At 40.4% G+C, this 27,557-nt stretch overlaps 1 protein-coding gene across 7 annotated transcripts in view; it reads right to left on the bottom strand.

The window, feature by feature from the left end:
• RASGRF2 (Ras protein specific guanine nucleotide releasing factor 2) overlaps positions 1-27,557 on the bottom strand; it is a 270,212-nt gene that overhangs the window by 161,380 nt on the left and 81,275 nt on the right. For 4 of the 7 annotated variants that reach the window (XM_007976916.3, XM_007976925.3, XM_007976935.3 and 1 more), the window contains exon 3: positions 600-747. The exons of 1 other annotated variant lie outside the window; for it this stretch is intronic. In XM_007976916.3, the coding sequence (XP_007975107.3) occupies positions 600-747 (148 nt within the window). Of the gene's footprint in view, positions 1-599; positions 748-3,450; positions 3,712-12,141; positions 13,844-27,557 lie in introns of those variants that run through there. 2 more of the 7 variants (XM_073014647.1, XM_073014648.1) reach the window with 2 other exon arrangements.

Here is a 27,557-nt window from a genome sequence, read left to right on the forward strand (position 1 = left end):
CTGCTCACACTGGGCATCAGCCTCACTATCTGGGGATGCAAGGCCTGAGAAGTTCACACTCTGAGGGAGGGAGGGGGAGGCAGGAATTCCAACTCCAGGGAAAAATGCACCCTAGCAAATGTCTTATAGTTTAATCCAAATGCTCTTTTCAAAACTGTGGAGGGGAGAAGGTTGGACTCCTTCAAATCTAAAAGAGTAAAGCATTTCTGAATTCATTTCTGGTCCTCCCTTAGTTGTTACTTTAGACTTTAATTGAATCTATGGCAGACTCATAATTATCATTACTGTAGGGCATCTGAAAACAGTTAAATGCTATAGTCAATTCTTGAATTTCTGAGCTAATAAAGGGTATCAGGAGAACAAATAACCACCCCCCACCAAAAAAAAGCACATTATCCTGATATGTTCCTGTAGCACATTTACCTAATCCTAATATAGACATTAGATCTATGTCTACGTCAGGCCCAGCCATGTATGTTTTGACGTCAGAGGAAGTCAGCCTGGGATTAAAATGTTGCCCTGAATAGGTCTTAAGTAATCATGAGGAAATGACAGTAAAACGTGAAACAATGAGAAGGAATCTATCAACTGGGAAATACCTCTGATTTAAGCCTTTCGATTTCTGTGTCTTGATCTTCAAGTTGATGTCGGAGTTGGTTAGCTGCAATTTTTTCTGTCTCTACGATCTGAACTAGATGAATGTACTTCTGCATTAATACTTCCCTCTCAATCAAAATGTCTGCATAACTTGAGAGAAAATTACACAGTTAGTCATTGAGATATTGTTCTACTATATATAGTTCCATATAGAATATAATATGCTACATTTGAAAAAGAAATGAGCATTGTTTGTTCAGCTATCTCTACTTTACATAAATGTTAACTTTCAGCTGACATTTGGTATCCTTCAATGATGAATAATTTAAATAATCATTTTACATATCCTTCACTAAGAATTCATTTAATGATACTTGCTACCCAAAAAATCTTACCATAGAAGTGGGTAAAGTACAAAAGAAATTGCAATAGTTTTTAAAAGAAAGTAGTGTGTCTTCTTTAACCAAAAAAACTGAGGTCTTTTGAATTCTGGCACATGGTTTCCAGGGATGCTATTCAAAATATTTCACCGAGTAAGATATCAGCCAATCAAAATAAACCTGCTCCCAAACAGAATGAACGCAGAGACCATTAGAACAGGCACTAACTGGAAAAAAGCTATTATGTCTGTATTAGTGACCACCAACTCTGTTGGGCTCTCTTTAAGACTGCAAAATCATTGACTGTTTTTAAAGCCAACAGAAATAGAAATTATATTCTAGAAATAAGTTTAGATTATTCGGGCCCTAACTCCTGCAGCCTAGCCTGTATCTATGTCTTTGGTCAAGTATGGTAAAACAAAACTTACTCTTAGATTTTTACTGATGATATAATTCTGTGGTATCTAAAATTTTGCCTCCAGATCTTCTTGCATCATTCAGGATGATGAAATGGATGTTCTTCCATGCATACCATCTTTCCCCAATGGTATGATAGTAATAATTCATGATAGTTACTATTTATTGAGTGCACAGGATATAGCATACATTATTTCATCTCATCTTCCCAGCAACCCCAGGAGATTTGTGATCCCAATTGCCCAGAGAAGGAATTTGATCTTCACAGACGGAAAGTACTGACCTCAGATCACACAGCTAGTAGGTAGCAGGGCTGGGATTCAAATTAAGGTATGTCTGACCCCAAGTCCATGTTCTTTTTTTTTTTTTTTTTTTGAGACGGAGTCTCGCTCTGTCGCCCAGGCTGGAGTGCAGTGGCCGGATCTCAGCTCACTGCAAGCTCCGCCTCCCGGGTTCACGCCATTCTCCTGCCTCAGCCTCCCGAGTAGCTGGGACTACAGGCACCCGCCACCTCGCCCGGCTAGTTTTTTGTATTTTTTTTAGTAGAGACAGGGTTTCACCGTGTTAGCCAGGATGGTCTCGATCTCCTGACCTCGTGATCCGCCCGTCTCGGCCTCCCAAAGTGCTGGGCATGTTCTTAAACACCAGCTAAACTGCCTCTCTGATGAGAAAGCGCACATTGTACATAAAGAAGAATGTTGCAGCGGAAGTGTTTTGAGATACCTGCCCAAACTTCCACTCACTTACCTCCTCTTTGGGAACTTGGGCCATGGCAAGCCATGTTTATACCACAAAAGCTGCCCTCATGACCACACTAAACCAGCCTAAAAAGAGATAACTGGTGCAAGCTAAACCAAATGGATTCTTTCCCCTTGGAATCTGGGATTGTACCTCTGCCTTATTCGCTTGAACTGCAATAAAATTAACTTGGAAATTCTAGTTGCCATTTTTGGGCAGCCATATTTGGCCACACCCATGCCAAAACAGTCAGAGTGAGTCCTACGAGAGAGAAAAGAATAAGCAGATGTTCAGAAAAGCAAAGACAGGAGAGACAGAAAGTCTGCGACAGAAAGTTAATGGCTACCTGGGCTCCTGTAGCTTTCTAGTTCCTGGTGCCAGGCCCTCGTGACGCTGGAATACAACTTTAGCCTGGGGTTTAGGGAGATACTGCAGTGTCTAGCTAATAAACTTTCTTTTTTTAACCTAAGCCGGTTTGAGGTTTAGGTTACTTGGTTTGTGTTGCTTGGAACTAAAAGTCTTAAGACACTTCTAAAAATCACAATTTTAGGTCAATTATCTCAACATCCTCAGCACCTGTATCGTGCATGTTGTTAGGGTTAGAAAAGAACCGTGTCAGCAATATTTTCAAGTCACTCGTTCTAAGAAATTACCCAAAGAGACTAGAAAGGGAGGCTATGAAATTACAAGTGACAGGAAGGGAAAAGAAGAAGAAAAGATAGAAGAGTCTTAATAGGAATATGCTTTGGGAGAACTTAAGGGAGAAAAATAATAATAGAGCATAAGAAAAGCAATTGTTTTAAAAATTCTGCCTTTCTCATCAGTTTTATTAGAAATATGCCAAATTGGTTCCAAATACATTACATCAGTGTTAGGTAGCAAAGCAGTATTTTCTTTTCTCTTAAAAAAGAAAAAGCAAAAGGCAGGTCCAGTTTGGAATGCAAGGCTGACTTCACACAGACTCATCACCAACGTCCGCCTCCCTGTGCTTCCAAGGTCTTTGCTAAAAAAAATTGTTTTCTGTTTAAAGAATGAAATCGTAAGAGCATTATAAAAACAGGAAAATATGCCATCAATAGACCAGACATCCTCAGCACCTATATAATGGAATTTGTAAAATTCCATGAAGAGAAAAACTAAGCAAGCAGAATTAGCTTGGTGGGGAAATGAGAGTAGAGGAAACCACAGATACAGATACCTTGCATAAGCACGCTTCTCACCAAGAGTGGCCCAGAGAGTCTCCAAACTCAGAAGCAACAAATGTAAACAACAGAGGGGAGGCAAGGGCAATTGTTATGATCTTCCATTAAACAAGTACCTTTAGAATATGTGAAGTTAGGCTCCTCCTCTTCACACCCCTCAAAAATAAGAACTAAAAGGCACAGCTGGCAGCAGTGACACATCCCCAGCTGACAGTGCAAGGTCTGCTTTCTCTAGAAAAGGGTGGCACCTTCCTAAAGAAGGACTCCAATGAGGGAGCTGGACTCTGAGAACAGAGCTTGGGTTTACTCCAGACAGTCACTGTGGACACAAGGGAGAACCAAGAAGGGAGAAGCTTTAAGAGAGCCTGGAAATAAAATACACTGTATTCATTTTCTATTCTGTAACAACAGAACTTAAGCCACTAAGTTTGGTGATAATTTGTTACAGAATAGAAAATGAATACAGTGCATTTTACTTCCAGGTTCTTAAATCAACACACATTTATTATCTCATAGTTTCTGTGGGTTAGGAGTCTAGGCTCAGTTTAGCTAGACCTTTAGGTCAGGATTTCACAAGGCTATGATCGTGGTGTCAATCAAGATGCATTATCATCGTGAGGCTTGGCTGGGGAAGAATCCTATTCCAAATTCATTCAGGCTGTTAGAAAAGTTCATTTCCCTGCTGCTATAGAACTCGTGGCAGCTTCCTTCTTCAAAGCCACTGGGAGAACATTTCTCACCTGCTCTATAAGGTCTTTCATCTGATTACATCAGGTCCACCAAGGATAATCTCCTTTTTAACATTAACTGATTTAAGACTGTAATGATATCTTCAGTAACTCTTTTCCTTTGCCATATAATGTAACCTAATCAAAGAAGTCACTATTCCATCATGTTTCCATATTTTAGTGGGTAGTAGCAAGTAACAGGTTCCAGCTGTGTGGGCTAAAGGGTATAGAATTACACAAGGAAGAATTTCCAACCTGCCTTCCTACTGTCTGCCCACATACCTGAAAAGGAAGCTGACACATGTTACACGATCCAGCATTCACAGTCACAGAGTAAGCCCAGACCAGCTACCCAAAATGTCCCACAGGATCCTTCATTTAGAAACGAGGAACAGCAGACACTCATGAAAACCAGTCTCCCCTATCACCACAAAAGGCCCCTATGGTAGGCCGTGTCTAAGATGGCCCCTCAGTGACCCCTGGCTTCTAGTCACCCCCTTAGGTAACAGGGCCTTCCTTTTGAGTGTGAGCTGGACCTAAGTGAGCTGGACCCAGAGTGATGGGATGGCAATTCCACGATTAGTTTACAAGACTCTGGCTTCCATCTCACTTGCTTTCTCTTGCTGTCTTTCTGTATGCTTTGAGAGAAGTCAGCTACCAGGTTCTGAGCTACTCTACAGAGAGGCCCATGAAAAGTAGACACTGTAGGAGGCCTTTGGCCAAGAGTCATTTAGGTACTAAGCTCAAGCCAACAACTGGTAAGGAAGCGAATCTAGCCAACAGCAGAGTGAGTGAACTTGGAAGTGGATCCCTCCCCAGTTGTGCATTCAGATGAGAATACAGACCTGGCCAACACCTTGATTGTAGCCTTGTGAGACACTTTTGGGCAGAGGCACCCAGCTAAGCTATGCCTGGATACCTGACCCACAGAAACTGTGTATAACAACAAATTGTTTATTGTTTTAAAAATTGTTCAGCAGTAAGAGATAACAAATATAGCCCCAAATGAACAAACAGAAAAGACACTAAAAGAAACAAGTCTAATTCAGGTAAAAAGGTACCTACTGTCTTCAGAAAGATATGGAAGGATATTAAAGACATAAAGCAAAAAGAGGCTGCCATGGAAAAGGAGTAATCAGATTTTTTATAAAAGAGTTCTTGGAAACAAAAAATAATTACTAAAATTTTATAGGTCAATGGAATTACTAACCAATAACCCAGACATGGCTAAAAACTAAGCTGGGTGGTCAGAGAGGTCAAATAAAGAACACTAAACAAAAATATAAAGAGATTGGAAATATAAAAGGAAAACTGAGCAACCTAGAATATAGATCCAAGAAGTCTAATACCTGTCTTATGGGAGTTCCAGAAAGGAAAAATGTTAGACTGCAATGGGGAAAAAATAATAATAATAAAGAAATGAGAGCTGGGCATGGTGGCTCACACCTGTAATCCTAGCACTTTGGCAGGCTGAGGCAGGCAGATCACCTGAGGTCAGGAGTTTGAGACCAGCCTGGACAATATGGTGAAACCCTATCTCTACTAAAATACAAAAAATTAGCCAGGTGTGGTAGCAGGCATCTGTAATCACATCTACTCCAGAGGCTGAGGCAGGAGAATCGTTTGAACCTGGGAGGCAGAGGTTGCAGTGAGCCGAGATCATGCCACTACACTTCAGCCTGGGCAACAGAGTGAGACTCCATCTAAAAAAGAAAAAACAGAAATGGAAGAAACTCCCTGAAGTGAGCACAGCACAGTTCAAATAGAGAGAATAATCCAAATACCAGACAGGAGAAATGAAAACATTTCATACTCTGATACATTCTGATAAAATATCAGAATTCTAAGGATAGAGAAAAATTATAAAGGCTTCCACAGAGAAACAACAGGTAGCCAAAGGAAGTGAGACTCATGCTGTCATACATTTTTTTTTTTTTCCTGTCATGCTTTTTATCATTAACTTGGGATTCTAGGTGGCAACAGAGAATTGTGGAGAAAATATTTTGAACCTGCTTAACAATTTCTAAAACAATAAACAATACACAGACAACCAAACACTGACCAAGTACCAGGACAAGATAGGAAAAACTTACTATCCCCACACACTTACTGCAGGAAAAAACTATGAGGAGGTTTTCCAACCAAACAAAACAGAAATCAAAGACAATAAAATGACAATTGAATGCAAGAAAACAAGCCAGATGAAGTAAAGGAAGCTAGAAAGAAACTAGAAGTTGACACAAGCAAGGTTCTCCTTCAAGGAGCAAATAGTCAATGACATACGGTACATTTCATTCTCTGTGGGATCAAACACCAACCTTGATACTTTGGGACACAATATTTATTATAACCACTATGGAAATGTTCCTTATTGGTCTTTCATTTTTCAGAATCAGCCTATGACAAAACACAGAGGAATAATTTAGAGAACAGAATATAAATGTCTAAAAGTTTATAAAGTGAGAATAAATAATAATGAAAGTAATAAAACCTCAGGATTAGGAAAGAAAAAACAATGAAAACACATTAAATGTCTAACTTATTATACTTATCTTTCCTAGCAGAGTCAATTCATACTGTCTAAAGTTGATAAATCAACAGAGATTTAATTATATTATTTTAGGACATGAAGTCAACTAATTTAAGATTCAAAAATATGTAAGTAACAAAAACAGAGGGGGCAAAAGACAGGGGACATAAGAGGTATTGTAAGGGTGTTAAATTTTTCATTTTTATGCCAGAGAATCAATCACACTGGCTAAAATTAGTAAGTCAAGAAACAGACAAAAGGGCTTCACAGAACATAATAAACAAATGACCAATAAAGGCATGAAAAAGAGTTCTTCTTGCTGCGCACGGTGGCCCATGCTTACAATCCCAACACTTTGGGAAGCTGAAGTGGGAGAAGAGCTTGAGGCCAGGAGTTCAAGACCAGCCTCAGCAACATAGCAAGATCTCATATCTCCTTTTTTTTTTTTTTTTTTTTTTTTAGCTGGGATCACGTGTGGCGGCTCACACCTGTAATCCCAGCACTTTGGGAGGCTGAGGCAGGCGGATCACTGTAGCTCAGGAGTTTGAGACTGGCCTGGGTAACATGGTGAAACTCCATCTCTACAAAATAAATACAAAAATAACCTGGGTGTGGTGGCATGCACCTGTAGTCCCAGCTACTTGGGGGGCCGAGGTGGGAGGGTTGTGTGAGCTCAGGAGGTCAAGGCTGCAATGACAGTGTTCATGCCACTGCATTTCAGCTTGGGTGACGAAAGGAAGGAAGGAAGGAAGGAAGGAAGGAAGGAAGGAAGGAAGGAAGGAAGGAAGGAAGGAAGGAAGGAGAAAGAAAGAAGGAAAGAAAGAAAGAGAGAGAGAGAGAAAGAGAGAAAGAGAGAGAGAGAAAGGAAGAAAAGGAGAAAGGGAGAAAGAGAGAAAGGGAGAAGGAGAGAAGGAGAGAAGGAGAGAAAGAAAGAGAAAGAGAAAAAGAAAATTAGCTGGGTGTGGTAGCACACACCTGTAGTCCTAGCTACTCAGGAGGCTGAGGCAGAAGGATCACTTGAGCCCAGGAGTTTGAAGCTGCAGTGAGCTATGATCTCACCACCGCACTCCAGCATGGGAAACAGGGAGAGATCCTGTCTCAAAAATAATAATAATAAAATTTTTTTAAAAAGTCCTTCTTAAAGGAGTACAAATTATTTACCAAAACTGGTTAAGATTTTTAGAAAAAAAGTACTCAGGGCTAACAAAGACATAGTAAATAGATATTGTCATATAGCACCACTGAAGTAAGTCATTGTAGAAGACAATATGTATCAAAACAGGTCAAAATGTTTATATCCTTTGCCTTCATAATTTCACTTCTAATATCACTCAAGAAAAATTATCTTATACTTGCACAATGAGATACAAAGAAACAAAACGTTCATTCATTAAAACAAATATAAGAAAATGGAGACAATCTAAATACACACATGTATAATATGGAATTGTTTAAATAAGCAATAATATATCTACATAATGGAATAACAAGCCATTTAAAATACATTTTTTAAAAAGTCATAACATAATGGCGCATACCCAAGATTTATTGATAAACAGAAAAAAACAAGAAACTGAGATAAACATTATATGTACATGTACATGTATATATGTTCATATACAGAGGGAGAAAATTAAGTATATACACAGACATAAGCAGAAGAGGAGAAGGGAGGAGAGAGACGGAGAGAAAGGTACTCTAATGAGAGACATACATCAAAACTTAAAGGGAGCTTTCTTGGGCTGGAGCAATTATGGGTGATTTTTAATTACTTCTTGAGTTACTACTTTTGTGCTTTTCCATACTTTCCAATATTTCTGTAATATTAAGTGGGGAGAAAAGAGAAAATACACAAAATCCTAATAGTAGTTATTTACTTCATGCATTGGGATTATAAGTAACACTGATTTCCTTCTTCATAGGTTCCTGTGAGTCCAAATGGGTTCTTTGAGTCAACAAATATTTACTGAGTGTTGTATATTTGGAAACTGTTCAAAGCACTGGGCACAGGAGTAAACACAGTAGGAAAAAAATCTGTCTTTATGAAGCTTACACAGTAGTAGAGAGAGAAAGACAACATTAATAAGACAAATCTATCCTATGTCACCTGGTGATGAGTACTGTAGAGAAAATATGGTGAGAGTAGAATAGGAAGTAAGGGGGCAGAGGTGACAGTTTTAACCAAGCGGTGAGGTCTGCTTTCACGGAGAAATGGTACTGGAGAAACCACTTGAAGCAGGAAGCCGTGTGGCGAGCTGCTGGAACAGCATCCAGGCCCAGGGAACAGTATGTGCAAAAGCCCTGCAGTGGGAGTGGGCCTAGCCTATCTAGGGAATGACAAAGTGGTGAGTTTCCTCAAGGGGAACGATATGGTGTAGATCTGTGTCCCACCCAAATCTCACACTGAGATGTCATCTCCAGTGTTGGAGGTGGGGCCTATTGGGAGGTGTACGGGTTGTGTGTGGGTCATGGGGACAGATCCCTCATGGCTTCATGCTGTCCTCGAGACAGTGAATGAGTTCTCATGAGATCTGATTGTTTAAAAGTGTGTGGCATCTTCTTTTCTCTCTCGTTCCTGCTCTTGCTGTGTGACCCACTTGTTCCTCCTTCCCCTTCCGCCATGAGTAAAAGCTCCCTGACGTCTCTCCAGAAGTGGGGCAGATGCCGGTGCCATGCTTGTACAGCCTGCACAACTATAAGCCAATTAAACCTACTTTCCTTATAAATTAGCCAGCCTCGGGTTTTTGTTTGTTTGTTTGTTTTGAGGCAGAGTCTCTCTCTGTTGCCCAGGCTGGAGTGGAGTGATGCGATCTCAGCTCACTGCAACCTCTACCTCCTGGATTCAAGCAATTCTCTGTCTCAGTCCCCTGCATAGCTGGGATTACAGGCACCCGCCACCATGCCTGGCTAATTTTTGTATTTTTAGTAGAGACGGGGTTTCACCATCTTGTCCAGGCTGGTCTTGAACTCCTGACCTTGTGATCTACCGGCCTCAGCCTCCCAAAGTGCCGGGATTACAGGCGTGAGCCACAGCACCCAGCCCAGGTATTTCTTTATAGCAATGCAAGAATGGCCTAAGACAAGGAGTAAGAAAGAAGTAGAAGAGGGAACAGGATTCTAAGGCATGTAGATCAATAGAAAGTCTCAGGTTTTCCTCCAGTGCGAGGAGTAAGCTTTGATCAAAGACCTTACAAGATTTCACTTTTTTTTTTTTTTTTTTTTTGAGACAATGTCTCACTCTGTCACCCAGGCTGGAGTGCAGTGGTGTGATCTCGGCTCACTGCAAACTCTGCCTCCCGGGTTCACGCCATTCTCCTGCCTCAGCCTCCTGAGTAGCTGGGACTACAGTCACCCGCCACCATGTCTGGCTAATTTTTTGTGTTCTTAGTAGAGACGGGGTTTCACCATGTTAGCCAGGGTGGTCTTGATCTCCTGACCTTGTGATCTGCCCGCCTCAACCTCCCAAAGTGCTGGGATTACAGGCGTGAGCCACTGTGCCCAACCAAGATTTTACTTTTTAACAGGATCACACTGGCTGTTGTGATGAGAAAGAAGGGTAGGGGTGGAGCATAAGAGGAGAAGGGGGAAGAGTTGGAACTATTATAATAATAATCCAGGCAAAAAGATTAAAGACAAGTCCAGGCCTGGGGACTTGGCACAGAATAGTCAATCAAATGATTCAATGTCATTGTCAAATGAAATAAATCATATTATTCAAATGAAATAAATCATCTAATATGATCTAATATGATTTATCATTTAATATGATTTATTTTATCTAATATGATTTATTTTGCACGGTTTCTTTCTTTTCTTTCTTTCTTTCTTTTTTTTTTTTTTTGATACAGGGCCTCGCTGTGTTGCCCAGGCTGGAGTGTAGTGGCCTCTCAGGCTCAAACGACCCTCCCACCTCAGCTCCCCAAGTAGCTGGGACTACAGATGCAAACTATCACACATGGCCAGTTGTTTTTGTTTTGTAAGATGAGGTCTCACTATGTTGCCCAGGATGCATGGCTCCTTATTCTTCACATAGTAATTTTCAGGTCATGCCATCGGTTTCATTAGGGCTCCCTAGTTTACTACTCCTATTCTGCTCTTACTGGGGTATTCCCCCAACTCTGCATCACAAAACTTTCTTTACATATCCCACTAGTAAATGGATGTCTGCTCCAGGATTTCATCAAATCAACTGAAAACACATGCAGGGCTTCTCTTCAATATTTCTCAGACCACTGGCATTTCTATTCTGCTATATTGCCAATACATATTTTATGTGATTAAATTTTCCATTTTCTAGGTAGTACTCAAGTTTCAAAATGTTTGCCTAATCTCCTCGTTATTTTCATTTGGTTGGTTATTTTTTTATTTTGTATTTTTGCTTTTTAGTTCTACTCCCACAACAAAAAATGGTTTCCCCTGCCAAAGGACATATAAATCAACATGGTGAAAGCATAACTCAAAATTCAGCTGTTGAGTACAAACAGATGTCAACATTAGGATATATATGGGAACAAAATATTAGTGTGTAATATTTGTAAGAATTAACAATCATGTATTATAATATTTTAAAATAGCTGGAAAAGAGGTTTTTTTAATTATTTATTTATTTATTTTTGAGGCAGGTTCTCGTTCTGTTGCCCAGGCTGGAGTGCAGGGGTACAATCACAGATCACTGCAGCCTTGACCTCCTGGGATCAAGCCATCCTCCTGCCTCAGCCTGCCAAATAGCTGAGACTACAGGTGCACACCACCAGGCATGGCTAATTTTTTGATTTTTTTGTGCAGATGAGGTCTCAATATGTTCCCCAGGCTGGTCTTGAACTCCTGGGCTCAAGTGATCCACTGGCCTCAGCTCCCCAAAGTGCTGGGATTATAGGCACGAGCCACTGTGCCCTGCTGAAGAGAGGTTTTTTAGTGTCCTCATCACAAATAAATAATAAATGTTTAAGCTGATTAATATGCCAATTACCCTGATTTTCTCATGATACAATTTATGTGTGTATTGAAGCATCACCTTGTACCCCGTAAATATGTACAATAATCATGTATCAATCATAAATGAACAAATAAAAATTTTTTAAAAATCCTAATCAACATCACTCCATATGGAGAAAAGGGAACATTCAAATAAAATGTTGAAAAGTCCAAAGCAGAGGCACAGTGTGAAATTACAGACCTTAGTTATTTTATAGAAGGGCAGAAATTATATTAGCTTAGCAAGAGGTTGTTGTTGCTGGGCCAGAATTCTGCCCCACTTATTTTGACTGAAGACATATATATGAAGCAAACCCAAGATGAAATGTCACAGCCCAGGTCACTAAAGAAAAACTCCACCTATCTCCAGGGTTATGCTAAATTTTATCCAGAAAACTGTTTGGAATCAGCATTCCTCATGTCAAGAGAATCATGATGCCTTTGGGAGTGGGGAAAATCCAAGCACGAATGACAATAGTACAGCTCCTATCAAAGCAACATTGGCTTTGGCCTTACCTAAGCAAGGCCAGTTTCTCTATCTTTACTCACACTCCTTCAGCATTACTATCACATACCGTTTCTGGCGTCAGGTTCCCTCATGTCAGTGTCTCCACTTCATTGGCGAATTAATAATTTTTAGATACCACATTAATGTGAGGTCCTAACACTGTCTCCTCCACCAATCTCTTCTCTCTACTGACAGGCTCTTCCCTCCTAAGCTGTCCCCTCTACAGTAAATGGAAACACAAGCATCTTAGTTAAGAGAGATCAAAAAGAGGAACAAAAATTAAAGACTAAAAACCCCTCTTCTAAATATTGTTCCTTCTTTCCTGTTCACAGTCACAGTTCATTACTTAAACATTTCACTAAACTTTGGGACACGTGGAAAGTTGTCGATAATCCTTTCTAAAGCACAATTAAATATAAAAGCAGGCAAAATATTGTTACTAGGAAACACAACAGAACATCATTAGTGGTAAAATTATTACCTTGGGACAGAGAAATTTTAAGGAGTGCTTCTAAAAGTGCATATCTTTCATAGTACTATATTATGAAGCTGAGGAAAATGTTTAATATCACAATAGACATTAATGAGTCTTTCCTAACACTGAGACTTTCATTTCTTTTCAAATGTGCATAAGTAGGTATTGGTAGAATTATCTTTATCATCACAGAAAATTCTTCAGCAAGAGTACATATATAACTGTATTAATCCAACCAGAATAGATTAAAGGGGCTTATATATGAGAACATATAAAGACTAAGCAAAAAAGCAATGAAAATAAGTGTTGGTAAGGATATGAAGAAACTGGCACCCACAATACATTGCTGGTGGGAATGTAAAATGGTGCAGCCACTGTAGAAAACAGTTTGGCAGTTCCTCAAAAAGTTAAACGTAGAGTTACCAAATGACCTGGCAATTCCACTCCTAGGCATATACCCAAGAGAGTTGGTAACATATGTTCACGTACAAACGCACACAAATATTCACAGCAGCATTATTCATACTAGCAAAAAGTGGAAACAATCTAAATGGCCATCAACTGAGGAGTAGATAAATAAAATGTGGTATATCAATACAGTGGAATAGAATTCAGTCATTAAAAGGAATGAAGTGAGGGGGCGGAGCAAGACGGCCGAATAGGAACAGCTCCAGTCTCCAGCTCCCAGCGCGAGCGACACAGAAGACAGGGGATTTCTGCATTATCAATTGAGGTACTGGGTTCATCTCACTGGGGAGTGCCAGACAATTGGTGCTGGTCAGCTGTTGCAGTCCAACCAGCAAGAGCTGAAGCAGGGCGAGGCATGGCCTCGCCTGGGAAGCACAAGGGGGAAGGGAATCCCTTTTCCTAGCCAGGGGAACAGAGACACACAGCACCTGGAAAATCGGGTAACTCCCACCCCAATACTGCACTTTAAGCAAACGGGCACACCAGGAGATTATATCCCACACATGGCCGGGACCTGGCCGGGAGGGTCCCACGCCCACAGAGCCTTCCTCATTGCTAGCACAGAAGTCTGCAATCTAACCACAAGGCAGCAGCGAGGCTGGGGGAGGGGCTCCCGCCATTGCTGAGGCTTAAGTAGGTAAACAAAGCCCTGGGAAGATCGAACTGGGTGGAGCTCACAGCAGCTCAAGGAGGCCTGCCACTCTCTGTAGACTCCACCTCTGGGGACAGGGTGCAGCTAAACAACAACAACAACAAAAGCAGCAGAAACCTCTGCAGAAGCAAGCAACTCTGTCTGACAGCTTTGAAGAGAGCGGTGGATCTCCCAACATGGAGGTTGAGATCTGAGAATGGACAGACTGCCTGCTCAAGTGGGTCCCTGACCCCTGAGTAGCCTAACTGGGAGACATCCTCCACTAGGGGCAGACTGACACCCCACACCTCACACGGTGGAGTACACCCCTGAGAGGAAGCTTCCAAAGCAAGAATCAGACAGGTACACTCGCTGTTCAGCAGTATTCTATCTTCTGCAGCCTCTGCTGCTGACACCCAGGCAAACAGGGTCTGGAGTGGACCTCAAGCAATCTCTAACAGACCTACAGCTGAGGGTCCTGACTGTTAGAAGGAAAACTAACAAACAGGAAGGACACCCACACCAAAACCCCATCAGTACGTCACCATCATCAAAGACGAGAGGCAGATAAAACCACAAAGATGGGGAAAAAGCAGGGCAGAAAAGCTGGAAACTCAAAAAATAAGAGCGCATCTCCCCCTCCAAAGGAACGCAGCTCATCGCCAGCAACGGATCAAAGCTGGACGGAGAATGACTTTGACGAGATGAGAGAAGAAGGCTTCAGTCCATCAGACTTCTCAGAGCTAAAGGAGGAATTACGTACCCAGCGCAAAGAAACTAAAAAGTTTGAAAAAAGAGTGGAAGAATTGATAACCAGAATAATTAATGCAGAGAAGGCCATAAACGAATGGACAGAGATGAAAACCATGACACGAGAAATAAGTGACAAATGCACAAGCTTCAGTAACCGACTCGATCAACTGGAAGAAAGAGTATCAGCGATTGAGGATCAAATGAATGAAATGAAGCGAGAAGAGAAATCTAAAGAAAAAAGAAGAAAAAGAAATGAACAAAGCCTGCAAGAAGTATGGGATTATGTAAAAAGACCAAATCTACGTCTGATTGGGGTGCCTGAAAGTGAGGGGGAAAATGGAACCAAGCTGGAAAACACTCTTCAGGGTATCATCCAGGAGAACTTCCCCAACCTAGTATGGCAGGCCAACATTCAAATTCAGGAAATACAGAGAACACCACAAAGACACTCCTCGAGAAGAGCAACTCCAAGACACATAATTGCCAGATTCACCAAAGTTGAAATGAAGAAAAAAATCTTAAGGGCAGCCAGAAAGAAAGGTCGGGTTACCCACAAAGGGAAGCGCATCAGACTAACAGCAGATCTCTCGGCAGAAACTCTTCAAGCCAGAAGAGAGTGGGGGCCAATATTCAACATTCTTAAAGAAAAGAATTTTCAACCCAGAATTTCATATCCAGCCAAACTAAGTTTCATAAGTGAAGGAGAAATAAAATCCTTTACAGATAAGCAAATGCTTAGAGATTTTGTCACCACCAGGCCTGCCTTACAAGAGACCCTGAAGGAAGCACTAAACATGGAAAGGAACAACCGGTACCAGCCATTGCAAAAACATGCCAAAATGTAAAGACCATCGAGGCTAGGAAGAAACTGCATCAACTAACGAGCAAAATAACCAGTTAATATCATAATGGCAGGATCAAGTTCACACATAACAATCTTAACCTTAAATGTAAATGGACTAAATGCTCCGATTAAAAGACACAGACTGGCAAACTGGATAAAGAGTCAAGACCCATCAGTCTGCTGTATTCAGGAGACCCATCTCACATGCAGAGACATATATAGGCTCAAAACAAAGGGATGGAGGAAGATCTACCAAGCAAATGGAGAACAAAAAAAAGCAGGGGTTGCAATACTAGTCTCTGATAAAACAGACTTTAAACCATCAACGATCAAAAGAGACAAAGGCGGCCATTACATAATGGTAAAGGGATCAATTCAGCAGGAAGAGCTAACTATCCTAAATATATATGCACCCAATACAGGAGCACCCAGATTCATAAAGCAAGTCCTAAGAGACTTACAAAGAGACTTAGACTCCCATACAATAATAATGGGAGACTTCAACACCCCACTGTCAACATTAGACAGATCAACGAGACAGAAAGTTAACAAGGATATCCAGGAATTGAACTCATCTCTGCAGCAAGCAGACCTAATAGACATCTATAGAACTCTCCACCCCAAATCAACAGAATATACATTCTTCTCAGCACCACATCACACTTATTCCAAAATTGACCACATAATTGGAAGTAAAGCACTCCTCAGCAAATGTACAAGAACAGAAATTATAACAGTCTCTCAGACCATAGTGCAATCAAACTAGAACTCATGATTAAGAAACTCAATCAAAACCACTCAACTACATGGAAACTGAATAACCTGCTCCTGAATGACTACTGGGTACACAACGAAATGAAGGCAGAAATAAAGATGTTCTTTGAAACCAATGAGAACAAAGATATAACATACCAGAATCTCTGGGACACATTTAAAGCAGTGTGTAGAGGGAAATTTATAGCACTAAATGCCCACAAGAGAAAGCTGGAAAGATCTAAAATTGACACTCTAACATCACAATTAAAAGAACTAGAGAAGCAAGAGCAAACACATTCAAAAGCTAGCAGAAGGCAAGAAATAACTAAGATCAGAGCAGAACTGAAGGAGATAGAGACACAAAAAACCCTCCAAAAAATCAATGAATCCAGGAGTTGGTTTTTTGAAAAGATCAACAAAATTGATAGACTGCTAGCAAGATTAATAAAGAAGAAAAGAGAGAAGAATCAAATAGACGCAATAAAAAAAGATAAAGGGGATATCACCACCGACCCCACAAAAATACAAACTACCATCAGAGAATACTATAAACACCTCTATGCAAATAAACTAGAAAATCTAGAAGAAATGGATAATTTCCTGGACACTTACACTCTCCCAAGACTAAACCAGGAAGAAGCTGAATCCCTGAATAGACCAATAGCAGGTTCTGAAATTGAGGCAATAATTAATAGCCTACCAACCAAAAAAAGTCCAGGACCAGATGGATTCACAGCTGAATTCTACCAGAGGTACAAGGAGGAGCTGGTACCATTCCTTCTGAAACTATTCCAATCAATAGAAAAAGAGGGAGTCCTCCCTAACTCATTTTAGGAGGCCAACATCATCCTGATACCAAAGCCTGGCAGAGACACAACAAAAAAAGAGAATTTTAGACCAATATCCCTGATGAACATCGATGCAAAAATCCTCAATAAAATACTGGCAAACCGGATTCAGCAACACATCAAAAAGCTTATCCACCATGATCAAGTGGGCTTCATCCCTGGGATGCAAGGCTGGTTCAACATTTGCAAATCAATAAACATAATCCAGCATATAAACAGAACCAAAGACAAGAACCACATGATTATCTCAATAGATGCAGAAAAGGCCTCTGACAAAATTCAACAGCCCTTCATGCTAAAAACTCTCAATAAATTCGGTATTGATGGAACGTATCTCAAAATCCTAAGAGCTATTTATGACAAACCCACAGCCAATATCATACTGAATGGGCAAAAACTGGAAAAATTCTCTTTGAAAACTGGCACAAGACAGGGATGCCCTCTCTCACCACTCCTATTCAACATAGTGTTGGAAGTTCTGGCTAGGGCAATCAGGCAAGAGAAAGAAATCAAGGGTATTTAGTTAGGAAAAGAAGAAGTCAAATTGTCCCTGTTTGCAGATGACATGATTGTATATTTAGAAAACCCCATTGTCTCAGCCCAAAATCTCCTTAAGCTGATAAGAAACTTCAGCAAAGTCTCAGGATACAAAATCAATGTGCAAAAATCACAAGCATTCTTATACACCAGTAACAGACAAACAGAGAGCCAAATCATGAATGAACTTCCATTCACAATTGCTTCAAAGAGAATAAAATACCTAGGAATCCAACTTACAAGGGATGTAAAGGACCTCTTCAAGGAGAACTACAAACCACTGCTCAGTGAAATAAAAGAGGACATAAACAAATGGAAGAACATACCATTCTCGTGGATAGGAAGAATCAATATCGTGAAAATGGCCATACTGCCCAAGGTAATTTCTAGATTCAATGCCATCCCCATCAAGCTACCAATGACTTTCTTCACAGAATTGGAAAAAACTGCTTTAAAGTTCATATGGAACCAAAAAAGAGCCCGCATTGCCAAGACAATCCTAAGTCAAAGGAACAAAGCTGGAGGCATCACGCTACCTGACTTCAAACTATACTACAAGGCTACAGTAACCAAAACAGCATGGTACTAGTACCGAAACAGAGATATAGACCAATGGAACAGAACAGAGTCCTCAGAAATAATACCACACATCTACAGCCATCTGATCTTTGACAAACCTGAGAAAAACAAGAAATGGGGAAAGGATTCCCTATTTAATAAATGGTGCTGGGATAATTGGCTAGCCATAAGTAGAAAGCTGAAACTGGATCCTTTCCTTACTCCTTATACGAAAATTAATTCAAGATGGATTAGAGACTTAAATGTTAGACCTAATACCATAAAAACCCTAGAAGAAAACCTAGATAATACCATTCAGGACATAGGCATGGGCAAGGACTTCATGTCTAAAACAACAAAAGCAATGGCAACAAAAGCCAAAATAGACAAATGGGATCTAATTAAACTAAAGAGCTTCTGCACAGCAAAAGAAACTACCATCAGAGTGAACAGGCAACCTACAGAATGGGAGAAAATTTTTGCAATCTACTCATCAGACAAAGGGCTAATATCCAGAACCTACAAAGAACTCAAACAAATTTACAAGAAAAAAACAAACAACCCCATCAAAAAGTGGGCAAAGGATATGAACAGACAGTTCTCAAAAGAGGACATTCATACAGCCAACAGACACATGAAAAAATGCTCATCATCACTGGCCATCAGGAAAATGCAAATCAAAACCACAACGAGATACCATCTCACACCAGTTAGAATGGCAATCATTAAAAAGTCAGGAAACAACAGGTGCTGGAGAGGATGTGGAGAAATAGGAACACTTTTACACTGTTGGTGGGACTGTAAACTAGTTCAACCATTATGGAAAACAGTATGACGATTCCTCAAGGATCTAGAACCAGATGTACCATATGACCCAGCCATCCCATTACTAGGTATATACCCAAAGGATTATAAATCATGCTGCTATAAAGACACAAGCACACGTATGTTTATTGCGGCACTATTCACAATAGCAAAGACTTGGAATCAACCCAAATGTCCATCAGTGACAGACTGGATTAAGAAAATGTGGCACATATACAGCATGGAATACTATGCAGCCATAAAAAAGGATGAGTTTGTGTCCTTTGTAGGGACATGGATGCAGCTGGAAACCATCATTCTCAGCAAACTATCGCAAGAACAGAAAACCAAACACCACATGTTCTCACTCATAGGTGGGAACTGAACAATGAGATCACTTGGACGCGGGAAGGGGAACATCACACACTGGGGCCTATCACGGGGACGGGGGAGGGGGGAGGGATTGCATTGGGAGTTATACCTGATGTAAATGATGAGTTGATGGGTGCTGACGAGTTGATGGGTGCAGCACACCAACATGGCACAAGTATACATATGTAACAAACCTGCACGTTATGCACATGTACCCTAGAACTTAAAGTAAAATTAAAAAAAAAAAAAACATTAAAAAAACATTACTAGATGATTGCAAAAAAAAAAAAATGGAATGAAGTACTAACATATGCTACAACATTAATGAAGCTTGGAAACATTATGCTAAGTGAAAGAAATCAGAAATACAAAATGTTTGTATGATTCCATCTATATGCAATGTCCAGAATGAGCAAATCTCCACAGAAAGGAGATTAGTAGTTGGCTAGAGCTAGGGGAAGTGGGGAAATGGGAGTGACAGCTATCGGATATGGGGTTTCTTTTTTTGGTGTTGAAAATGCTCTGAAATTAGTGGTGATGGTTGTACAACCTAGTGACTATACTAGAAAAACACTGAATTATACACTTTACAATGATAAACTTTATGGTATATGAAGTATACCCTGATTTTTAAAAATATTTTTTAAAAAGCAATAGAACAACTTCCCCCCAAAAGTAATATACTTTCACTGCATTGTAATTCAAAAACTCTAATGTCAAAAAAAAATCCCATAGGTATAACTACAAGACAAAAAAATGATGCAGGGTGATTTGAACAAATATAAAAGATGAATATATTTTTGTCTTACAAAGAGCTTATTAAAAATCTTCTATAAAAACACCAATATGAAAAAATCGGAAAAGGATATGAGATGATAATTTATACAGGAAATATAGACAGATATTAGCGATAGCAAAACACAATCTTACCAATAATCAAGAAAATGCTTATTATACCAATACATCATTTTTAACCCACTGATATAGTAAAGATTTTAAAAAGTGATTGCAGCTTTCTTCTGCCCTAGTGGAGGGAGATTAAATCAGTACATGCATTTCTGAAAAGCAATTTGGCACCATGCTGGGGCAGGGCACAAAACATGAGTAGTACACAATTTGCTTTGAAGGAATTCAGGCTGACAGAGAGATACAGACACATAAACAAATCAATGCAATAATCTCTTAGGTGCTTTGAGCGAAATAAGAAGTTACAGTGAGGGCTCAAAGAAGGGAATGGTCAGGCCTTCCTGCTGGCAGAGGAAGAGGACCAGGAAAGAAGATGCAAGCTGCTAAGGGTTCCATCCTGAAAGATGTGTTGGTTTAAGTTAGACTGGAAGAGACATTCCTACACATTAAAATTCCTGTATGTGGTGGCTCCAGCTGGCGCCCAGGACATAAGGGGAGCAGTGGCACGAGGAGTTCACAGAGGTCAGCTCGGAGGGACCTCGCTTGGACTGGCTCACTCCATCCCAGAACTCAGGGTAAAGTCTAGCATTGGGTAGGGAAGCAATAAATACTAGTGAAATAATGAATATTTTATCTTCTTAAAGCAACATGGAGGACCATTATCTCTCTTTCTCTGCATACATTTAAAATTTTCTACAATAAGAAGTAAACTGAATTATAATAACTAAAAGCAACCAGGAACCCCGGGATTCCTTCAGCAGATCAGATGTTTGCTTAGAAAGGGCACTCTAGTAATTGTAGAGAATGGATGGGAAGGAAGCCGACCTGGAAGAGACAGGTGAGGTGGCAGAGCAATAGTCCAGGCAATTGGTGTTGGTGGCCTGCACCAGGGCAATGCTGCAGACATGTGGAGGAACAGAGAACAGTCATGTTCTGGGGTAGAATCCACAAGCAGTGACTGGAGTGAGCAGTTAGGGCGGGGTCAGGGGATGATATCCTGCTGGTTTGAGTGACTGAGTGTATAGGAGACTATGCTTTGCATTCCTATCCAGGGAAAGAATATGAAGTTGCCTAGAGAAATACATGAGTTTGGGTGTGTCTTGCTTAGTATCAAGTAACTCTGAGCACCCAGTGACAGATGATATATAGATAATTCAATATAGAAAAATACATGTGGGTGAATTTCTACATATAATGGAGGCTATATATCTTTGTGGTTAAGTGCATAGGCTTTGGAGTCAGCCTGCCCAGGACTTGATTCCAGCTCTGTCATTTACTAGATTGGTGGCCCTCAGGAGGTCATTTCATTTCTCCAATACTCAGATTCACTGAGCTCCTTCATGAGATATCATGCATATAGCATGGTATGTAGCAGAGCAAGTATTGAGAAAGAGCAGCTCTATCTACATGGCCTAAGTCTGGGGAGTGGATCCAAGTGAGGAAACAGGGAGAGCAAAAGCAACGCCCTACACAAGCAGCCTCAGTAAAGAAAGCGACAGAACACAAGGAGTAGTGAAATAGGACAAAAAGAAATTGTCAAAGGAGTAGAGGGAGAGTCAGGAGAGACATCGTAAACAAAAGGAATGAAAATTTCGAGATAAGACTCAGATCCCTATAAACTAATGTTAAAAGAAGCCCTCCAAATGAACATAAAAAGGTGGCGAATAATGTGAATAGCAAATAAAATGTCTCTAATTATATCATTCTACCTATCTATCCATATGCAAATGTACAGAAAAATCTGGAAGTATGCACAACAAACTGTTACCAGTAAATATTCTGAGGAAGTAAATGGGCTTGGGGAAATAAAGGGGGAGGGGGTGGAACTATATCTTTTTACTTTTGTATTGTCTGAGTTTTCTTTCTTTCTTTTTTTTTTTTTTTTTTTTTTTTTTTTTTTTTTTTTTTTTTTAGGGAACTTGCTTTTATGTATTACTGGTGTAATTCAAAAGTAAGTATTAAATATGAACAGAAAGTTGAAGTTATATAAGGAAAGAAAAGCTTTGGAAATTCACTGTTGATCCAGGTGACAACAGTTACAGTAGAATAGGGACAAAACCCACCAGCAAGAGCTGGAAAGAGGAAGAGCTGCGTGCCTAGGAGAGCAACCGAACCATTTCTTCAAGAAGCCGGGCTGCACGTGCAAGAGAAGACAGTAGCTAGAGGAGTAATCAGTGCCAAGAAAAGGCTTTCATTTCTCTTTTGAGACAGGAGAGATTTTCAGGAGATCCAAAAAACACAGGGAAAAAAGCTAAGGAGTGAGGAGTAAACAGACTGGAAATATAAGAGAGAAATGGAATAAGTAATGAAGCAAGAAATCAGAGAAAGAGCTCAAGGCAGAAATTTGTCTTGAACCGGAGATGGTTCTCCTGGAGCAGGCAAAGAGAATCATGAGGACGGCTCCCGCCTGCAGGTGAGATGATGTGCACGTGAGGATGGGGCCTGCCCGGTGAGTGTAGGCAAAAGGTCTGACTGCCTGGTCAGCTGGATGCTTAAGGTGCAAGACAAGCACTTGAAACAAAAACACTGAGAAGGAGGAAAGACAGCTGACAAAAGTATTAGCAAAGTATTAAAATAAGAAAATCCAAGCCCAGCTTTTCCCTATAGAAAACAAATTGGAACCATCAAATCAAGTGAAATACTTCACAGTTTACATAGTATCCCTTCTCTTTCATGTTGCACTTTGTAGGCTGTAAAAGAAAAAGAAATGTTGAATTCTCTTTCATTGTGGCAAATATGAAGGCAAAGCCCTGACAGAATTTCTTAGCAAAATATATATATATATATATATATATATATATAAAATACCTTTAATGGACAAAATTCACATTTTCAGCTTTAAAGTGGTGGCAGTCTTACTATTACAAGAAGAATATAAATTATGGTGTTGGATTGCTTTAGGCTATAACATCACTGCCCATCTCTAATTTTTCTAGTCCTGTGATGTTGTTGTGACACATAAAACATTTTCAGCTTTTCTATGTCATCACTCTTCTCTGATTTGTGAGGGATTTCTCTCTGTGTGCATTCTCTAAAGGGCTGATTTTAGGGGGATGATATGATATACACAGCGGCCTTTAGTGCTGTACAGATTTTTATACTGTATACTTTGCTGCAAATTAAGCCTTTTTCCAAGGATGAGGTCACAAGCATTAGGTGTTGGGCGTTTGGTGCAGCTACCACATTGTGTATGTGTGTGCATGCGTGTGTGTTTTAAGGGAGAGAGAGAATGAACAACAGCTGTCTCAGGCATATGTAATTGAAAGGACTAAACATTAAAAACAGACCCAAGAGGCTGCATTACAGCTTTCTTTACTGGAAAAGAGAATAAGGCTTGATTGAAAGGTTTAATGGAAGATAAAGTCTCTCTGTTCGTCAAGTTGGAGACTGATAGGGTGAAAGAAAGGGTCAGGTCAGGCCCTTGCCAAACACCATCTGACGTGAGCTTTATGGAGTGGACACATATTCCTTTTTGTAATTCTTTTTTGTATGCTCTGCCCTTAGAGGAAAGCCTGTGATCCACCTGCACAAGATACACCCTGAGAGGAGGGAAGAGAATCGAGGTGGGGATTTGAGCAGGTTCAGTTGAAGAAATCGGAAAGCAGGCAAAAGATAGTGCGACAGTCTCAAACACAGAACACACAAGCCATCTGCAGGGTGTGCAAAGCTACACACATTCAACAGTGCTCTGTGCTAGGCTCAACGTTCTCAATATCTGCTTTCCCAATCCCTCCACCTTGGTAGAAACCCAAACTCTCCTCTCTCCTCAGGATACACCTTGCTTCTCTATCAGCCCCCTGGATACTCAACATACCAAGGGATCAATTCAGTATCTCACAGTTCCCTTCCTTTCCCAGCGATAATCATACTCTTCCAATTTCCAGCAGAAATTGCCCAGTGCGTCCTGGCCAATGCTCATCATCTTTGCCCCACAAACCTGTCCTCATTCAACATTTCTTCTCCCAGTGAGTGACACCGTCCAAGTTAGGGGCCTGAGGGATGTTAGATGCCACCCTAGTCTAACCTTCCTCATTTCTTTCCAAATGTTATAGTCTAGGTCCTGTGGGTATTAGGCTTAGTCCAAGATGGGAAGACCCTTGGAAGATATACAACTGGATCCACATCCAGGCCATGACTATCTCCTAACTGCTGATACTTTGCTTGGTCCATGTTCTAGCAGATGAAACACTGAAAAGTTGTCTTTTCAGCTAACAAGCCCTAAGGACTCACAATCAACCAGGTCAGTGTCTTTGATTGTCCTAGTGTCTACAACTAAATTAACCATGATGGACACATATGGACAAGAAAACAAAGAAGAAATGTCAGGTTATTTTTTATGTCCAGAGTTCCATACTCAAGTAGCAAACCACATATGAAATAAGCATAGACGTAACTGCTATGAAAATGCTCTGGTCTCAGCTCGACCAGACAAAAACAAGACTGGGTCTTGGTAGCAGCTTCCCCTGAACTAGTGCCATAACATGTGGTAAAATGATATCCTAAATGTGCCCGTGTTCTTAGAAATGCAGTATTGGCGAATGGTAAGCAAAACATTAAAATGAGCTTCTTGGACTGGTCAAAGCTTCAAAATGAAAAATGTTAATTCCAAAATGATTTTTTTTTTCTGGGCCAGATCTAAAGGAGAAAACATGCAACTGGACATCCCAGAAAATGACCCTCAGATTCTCTGAAGGCCAAGTGGGGGCAAGTAGATTCTGCTCTGAGATATGAAAACCAATAGAACAATGTGATTTTCATAGCACACAAAGACAGCACACCCAGGCTGGTACTGAAAAGCCATCCCAGGAAAACAAAAGTAAATAGAGAAGGGGTTCTGAGCAGTCTTTGAATCTAAGCAGCATCTACAGGAGGATTTGCAGCTCGGAAAAGAACGTCTCGTGCTAAACTAATCAAAAGTTTTGACTTTTTAAAAGAGGGATCAATAAAACCATAAATATGGAGTAGTTAAAACTTTTATATTAGAAAGGCAGCAGTACTAATTAATGCCATCAGACTGTCCTTTGAGGGTGAAATGTTTAGTCAACCAACCATAATTAATTAATTGTGTTTTATTACAAGTCAAGCAAAAATGGCTGATCAATTCTCGCTCCGAATCAGCTTCATTAACTTTCTGGCTTTGTTCGTACATGAACAAAATCAAGGTGAATTTTACAGATCCAAGTTTACACAAAAAACTCAACTTAATCAGTCTTAGATCAAAAAGTTTTCTTCCCTGATTTAGAAAACAAAAACTTAAGAAATACCTCAATGCAAAATGTAAAATATAAAAACTCAGTATAAAGCAGTCAGATTAAAAGAAGTTATCAAAGAACCCAGTCCCAAGTCTCAAGTCAAGGGAAAAGCAAACCTAATAGACCAAAAAGTCAAAACATCAAGAAAAAAGTCAATTATTAACCAAATCTTCAAATCTGAAAAGAAGGGAATTTTCACCATTGTATCACCTAAACCACTTAAGTGGTTTCTAAAGTCTGTCTCCTGACAAGATCACGCATGCCCTGGTTTTGACTGTATGTCAAACACCACCAAATAATTACTGACTCAGTTTCCTGTAGATGACAAAATGCATTCCTGGGACAGAAAAAAAGATTTCTTACTTGAAATCTAATCATCTTTAAAGCAACTTGCATTATTTGTATTTGGTTCACCAAGATATTTGCTTGGCAACTACAAAGGCATTTGGGCTACTGATGGTGCTTGCTCTCCTGGAATGAAAAAGATGGGAAAACAGGCATGTTTTAAATTATGTATTTTAACTCCTAGGTAGAAAGGAATAGAGATTGTAGAAAGGAAAAGACTGTGTCTGGAAATGACCCAAGGGCTCTACCTTGCCAGCTTGATGCTTCTTTCATCTTTGAAGGCTTGACTTTCTTTCTACAGCAAGTCATTCTGCATTAGTCCCAAGTCTGGATCAAAACCCTCAAACAGAGAGCACCAAGAGCAAGGATGGTTGAACCATGTGCCGGGGTCATGATGACTCGTGGCAAGCTCCCCTGGGGCCCTTATGGAGAGCGGCACTAAGTTGCCAGCCCCATGCAACTCAGAGAAAGAAAAGGAACTGAAATATTTTGCAAATAACATCTACTCTCAACCCTAGTCTCACATTAATCTATTTTCGTCTTTGAATGAGGAAGAGAAAAAAAATAGAACAAGAAAAGACTGTAGAGATAAAGAGGACAATGCAGGTAAGTACAATATTGAACACTAGCTAAGGGTCCTGAAGTCCAATTGACTTGGATTTGAATCCCAGAACGGCAGCTTGACAACTTTGTGTTAGAACTTGGCCAATCTGCCTGTCACAGATTTTTGTTTCCTCATCTGTAAAATGGGGATAATAATGCCCTATTAGCTTGTTGTGAAGAATTAAAAAAAGATAAGTATGTAAAGCACTTGGCACACTGCTTGTCAGAGAAGGTGGTAAATATAAGTAGCTGAAGAGACAGCATCAAAGGTTCAAAGAACAGCCTGAACTCACTCAGAAATGCCTCATTCTTTTTCTTGTTGTTTTTTGTTTGTTTGTTTGTTTTGAGATGGAGTCTTGCTCTCTCCCCCAGGCTGGAGTGCAGTGCTGTGATCTTGGCTCACTGTAACTTCCGACTCCCAGATTTGAGCAATTCTCCTGCCTCAGCCTCCTGAGTAGCTGGGAGTACAGGCATGTACCACCACGCCCAGCTAATTTTTGTATTTTTAGTAGAGACAGGGTTTCACCATGTTGGCCAGGCTGGTCTCGAACTCCTGGCCTCGGGTGATCCACCCACCTCAGCCTCCCAAAGTGCTGGGATTACAGGCATAAACCACCATGCCCATCCTAAATGCCTCATTCTTATAATTAAGCTGAAGAAATTTCCTGATCACCTACTACATAATTAGCAATGCGCTTCACTCAGACATGAATGTGCCCCAATCCCTCTCCTCATTCTCAAGGTGTATACAATCCTACCCAGAAAACAGAAATCTAACACATTAACTATATTAAAAAGGCAATGATAACCAGAATTGCTGTCGCCCACGTGCAGTACACAATGCAAGTACTGCAGCCATTTGAAGAGGGCGCCAGTGAGGGCTGACTTGCAGGGAGATGTCTCAGGGCAGGAGTGGTAGAGAGAGGAACAGACAGATGGAGAAGGGAAGGCTCATCAGGTGAAGAAAAAGAAAGCATGCCACAGCTAGAGTGTTGGCCCAAAATACCCGAGATGAGCAAGACAAGAGAGCAGGCAATTGTGGAGTGGCAGCCTGGATTAGGGAGTGGACAGGCAAAAAGCAAGAGCTTGAGAGCCATGGGAAACAAAACTGAACCAGGTTTAGGGACTGAATCAGAAAACAAAAGACAGGGACCTGCCCTGCATCTCTTTCAGATTTCTAGTTCCCATTTAAGACCTTGTACACACCTTTCCACCTTCCTGATGTTTCTTAGGCGGAAGTGAACTCACACTGTTCTATTTCTCTAAATAGAGGATGTCATCACCTTCTTTTGATAACCAAAATACACAAAGCAGGGTTTACAAATGTAGGC

Source organism: Chlorocebus sabaeus, chromosome 4 (assembly GCF_047675955.1).
Source record: "Chlorocebus sabaeus isolate Y175 chromosome 4, mChlSab1.0.hap1, whole genome shotgun sequence".
NCBI lineage: Eukaryota > Metazoa > Chordata > Mammalia > Primates > Cercopithecidae > Chlorocebus > Chlorocebus sabaeus.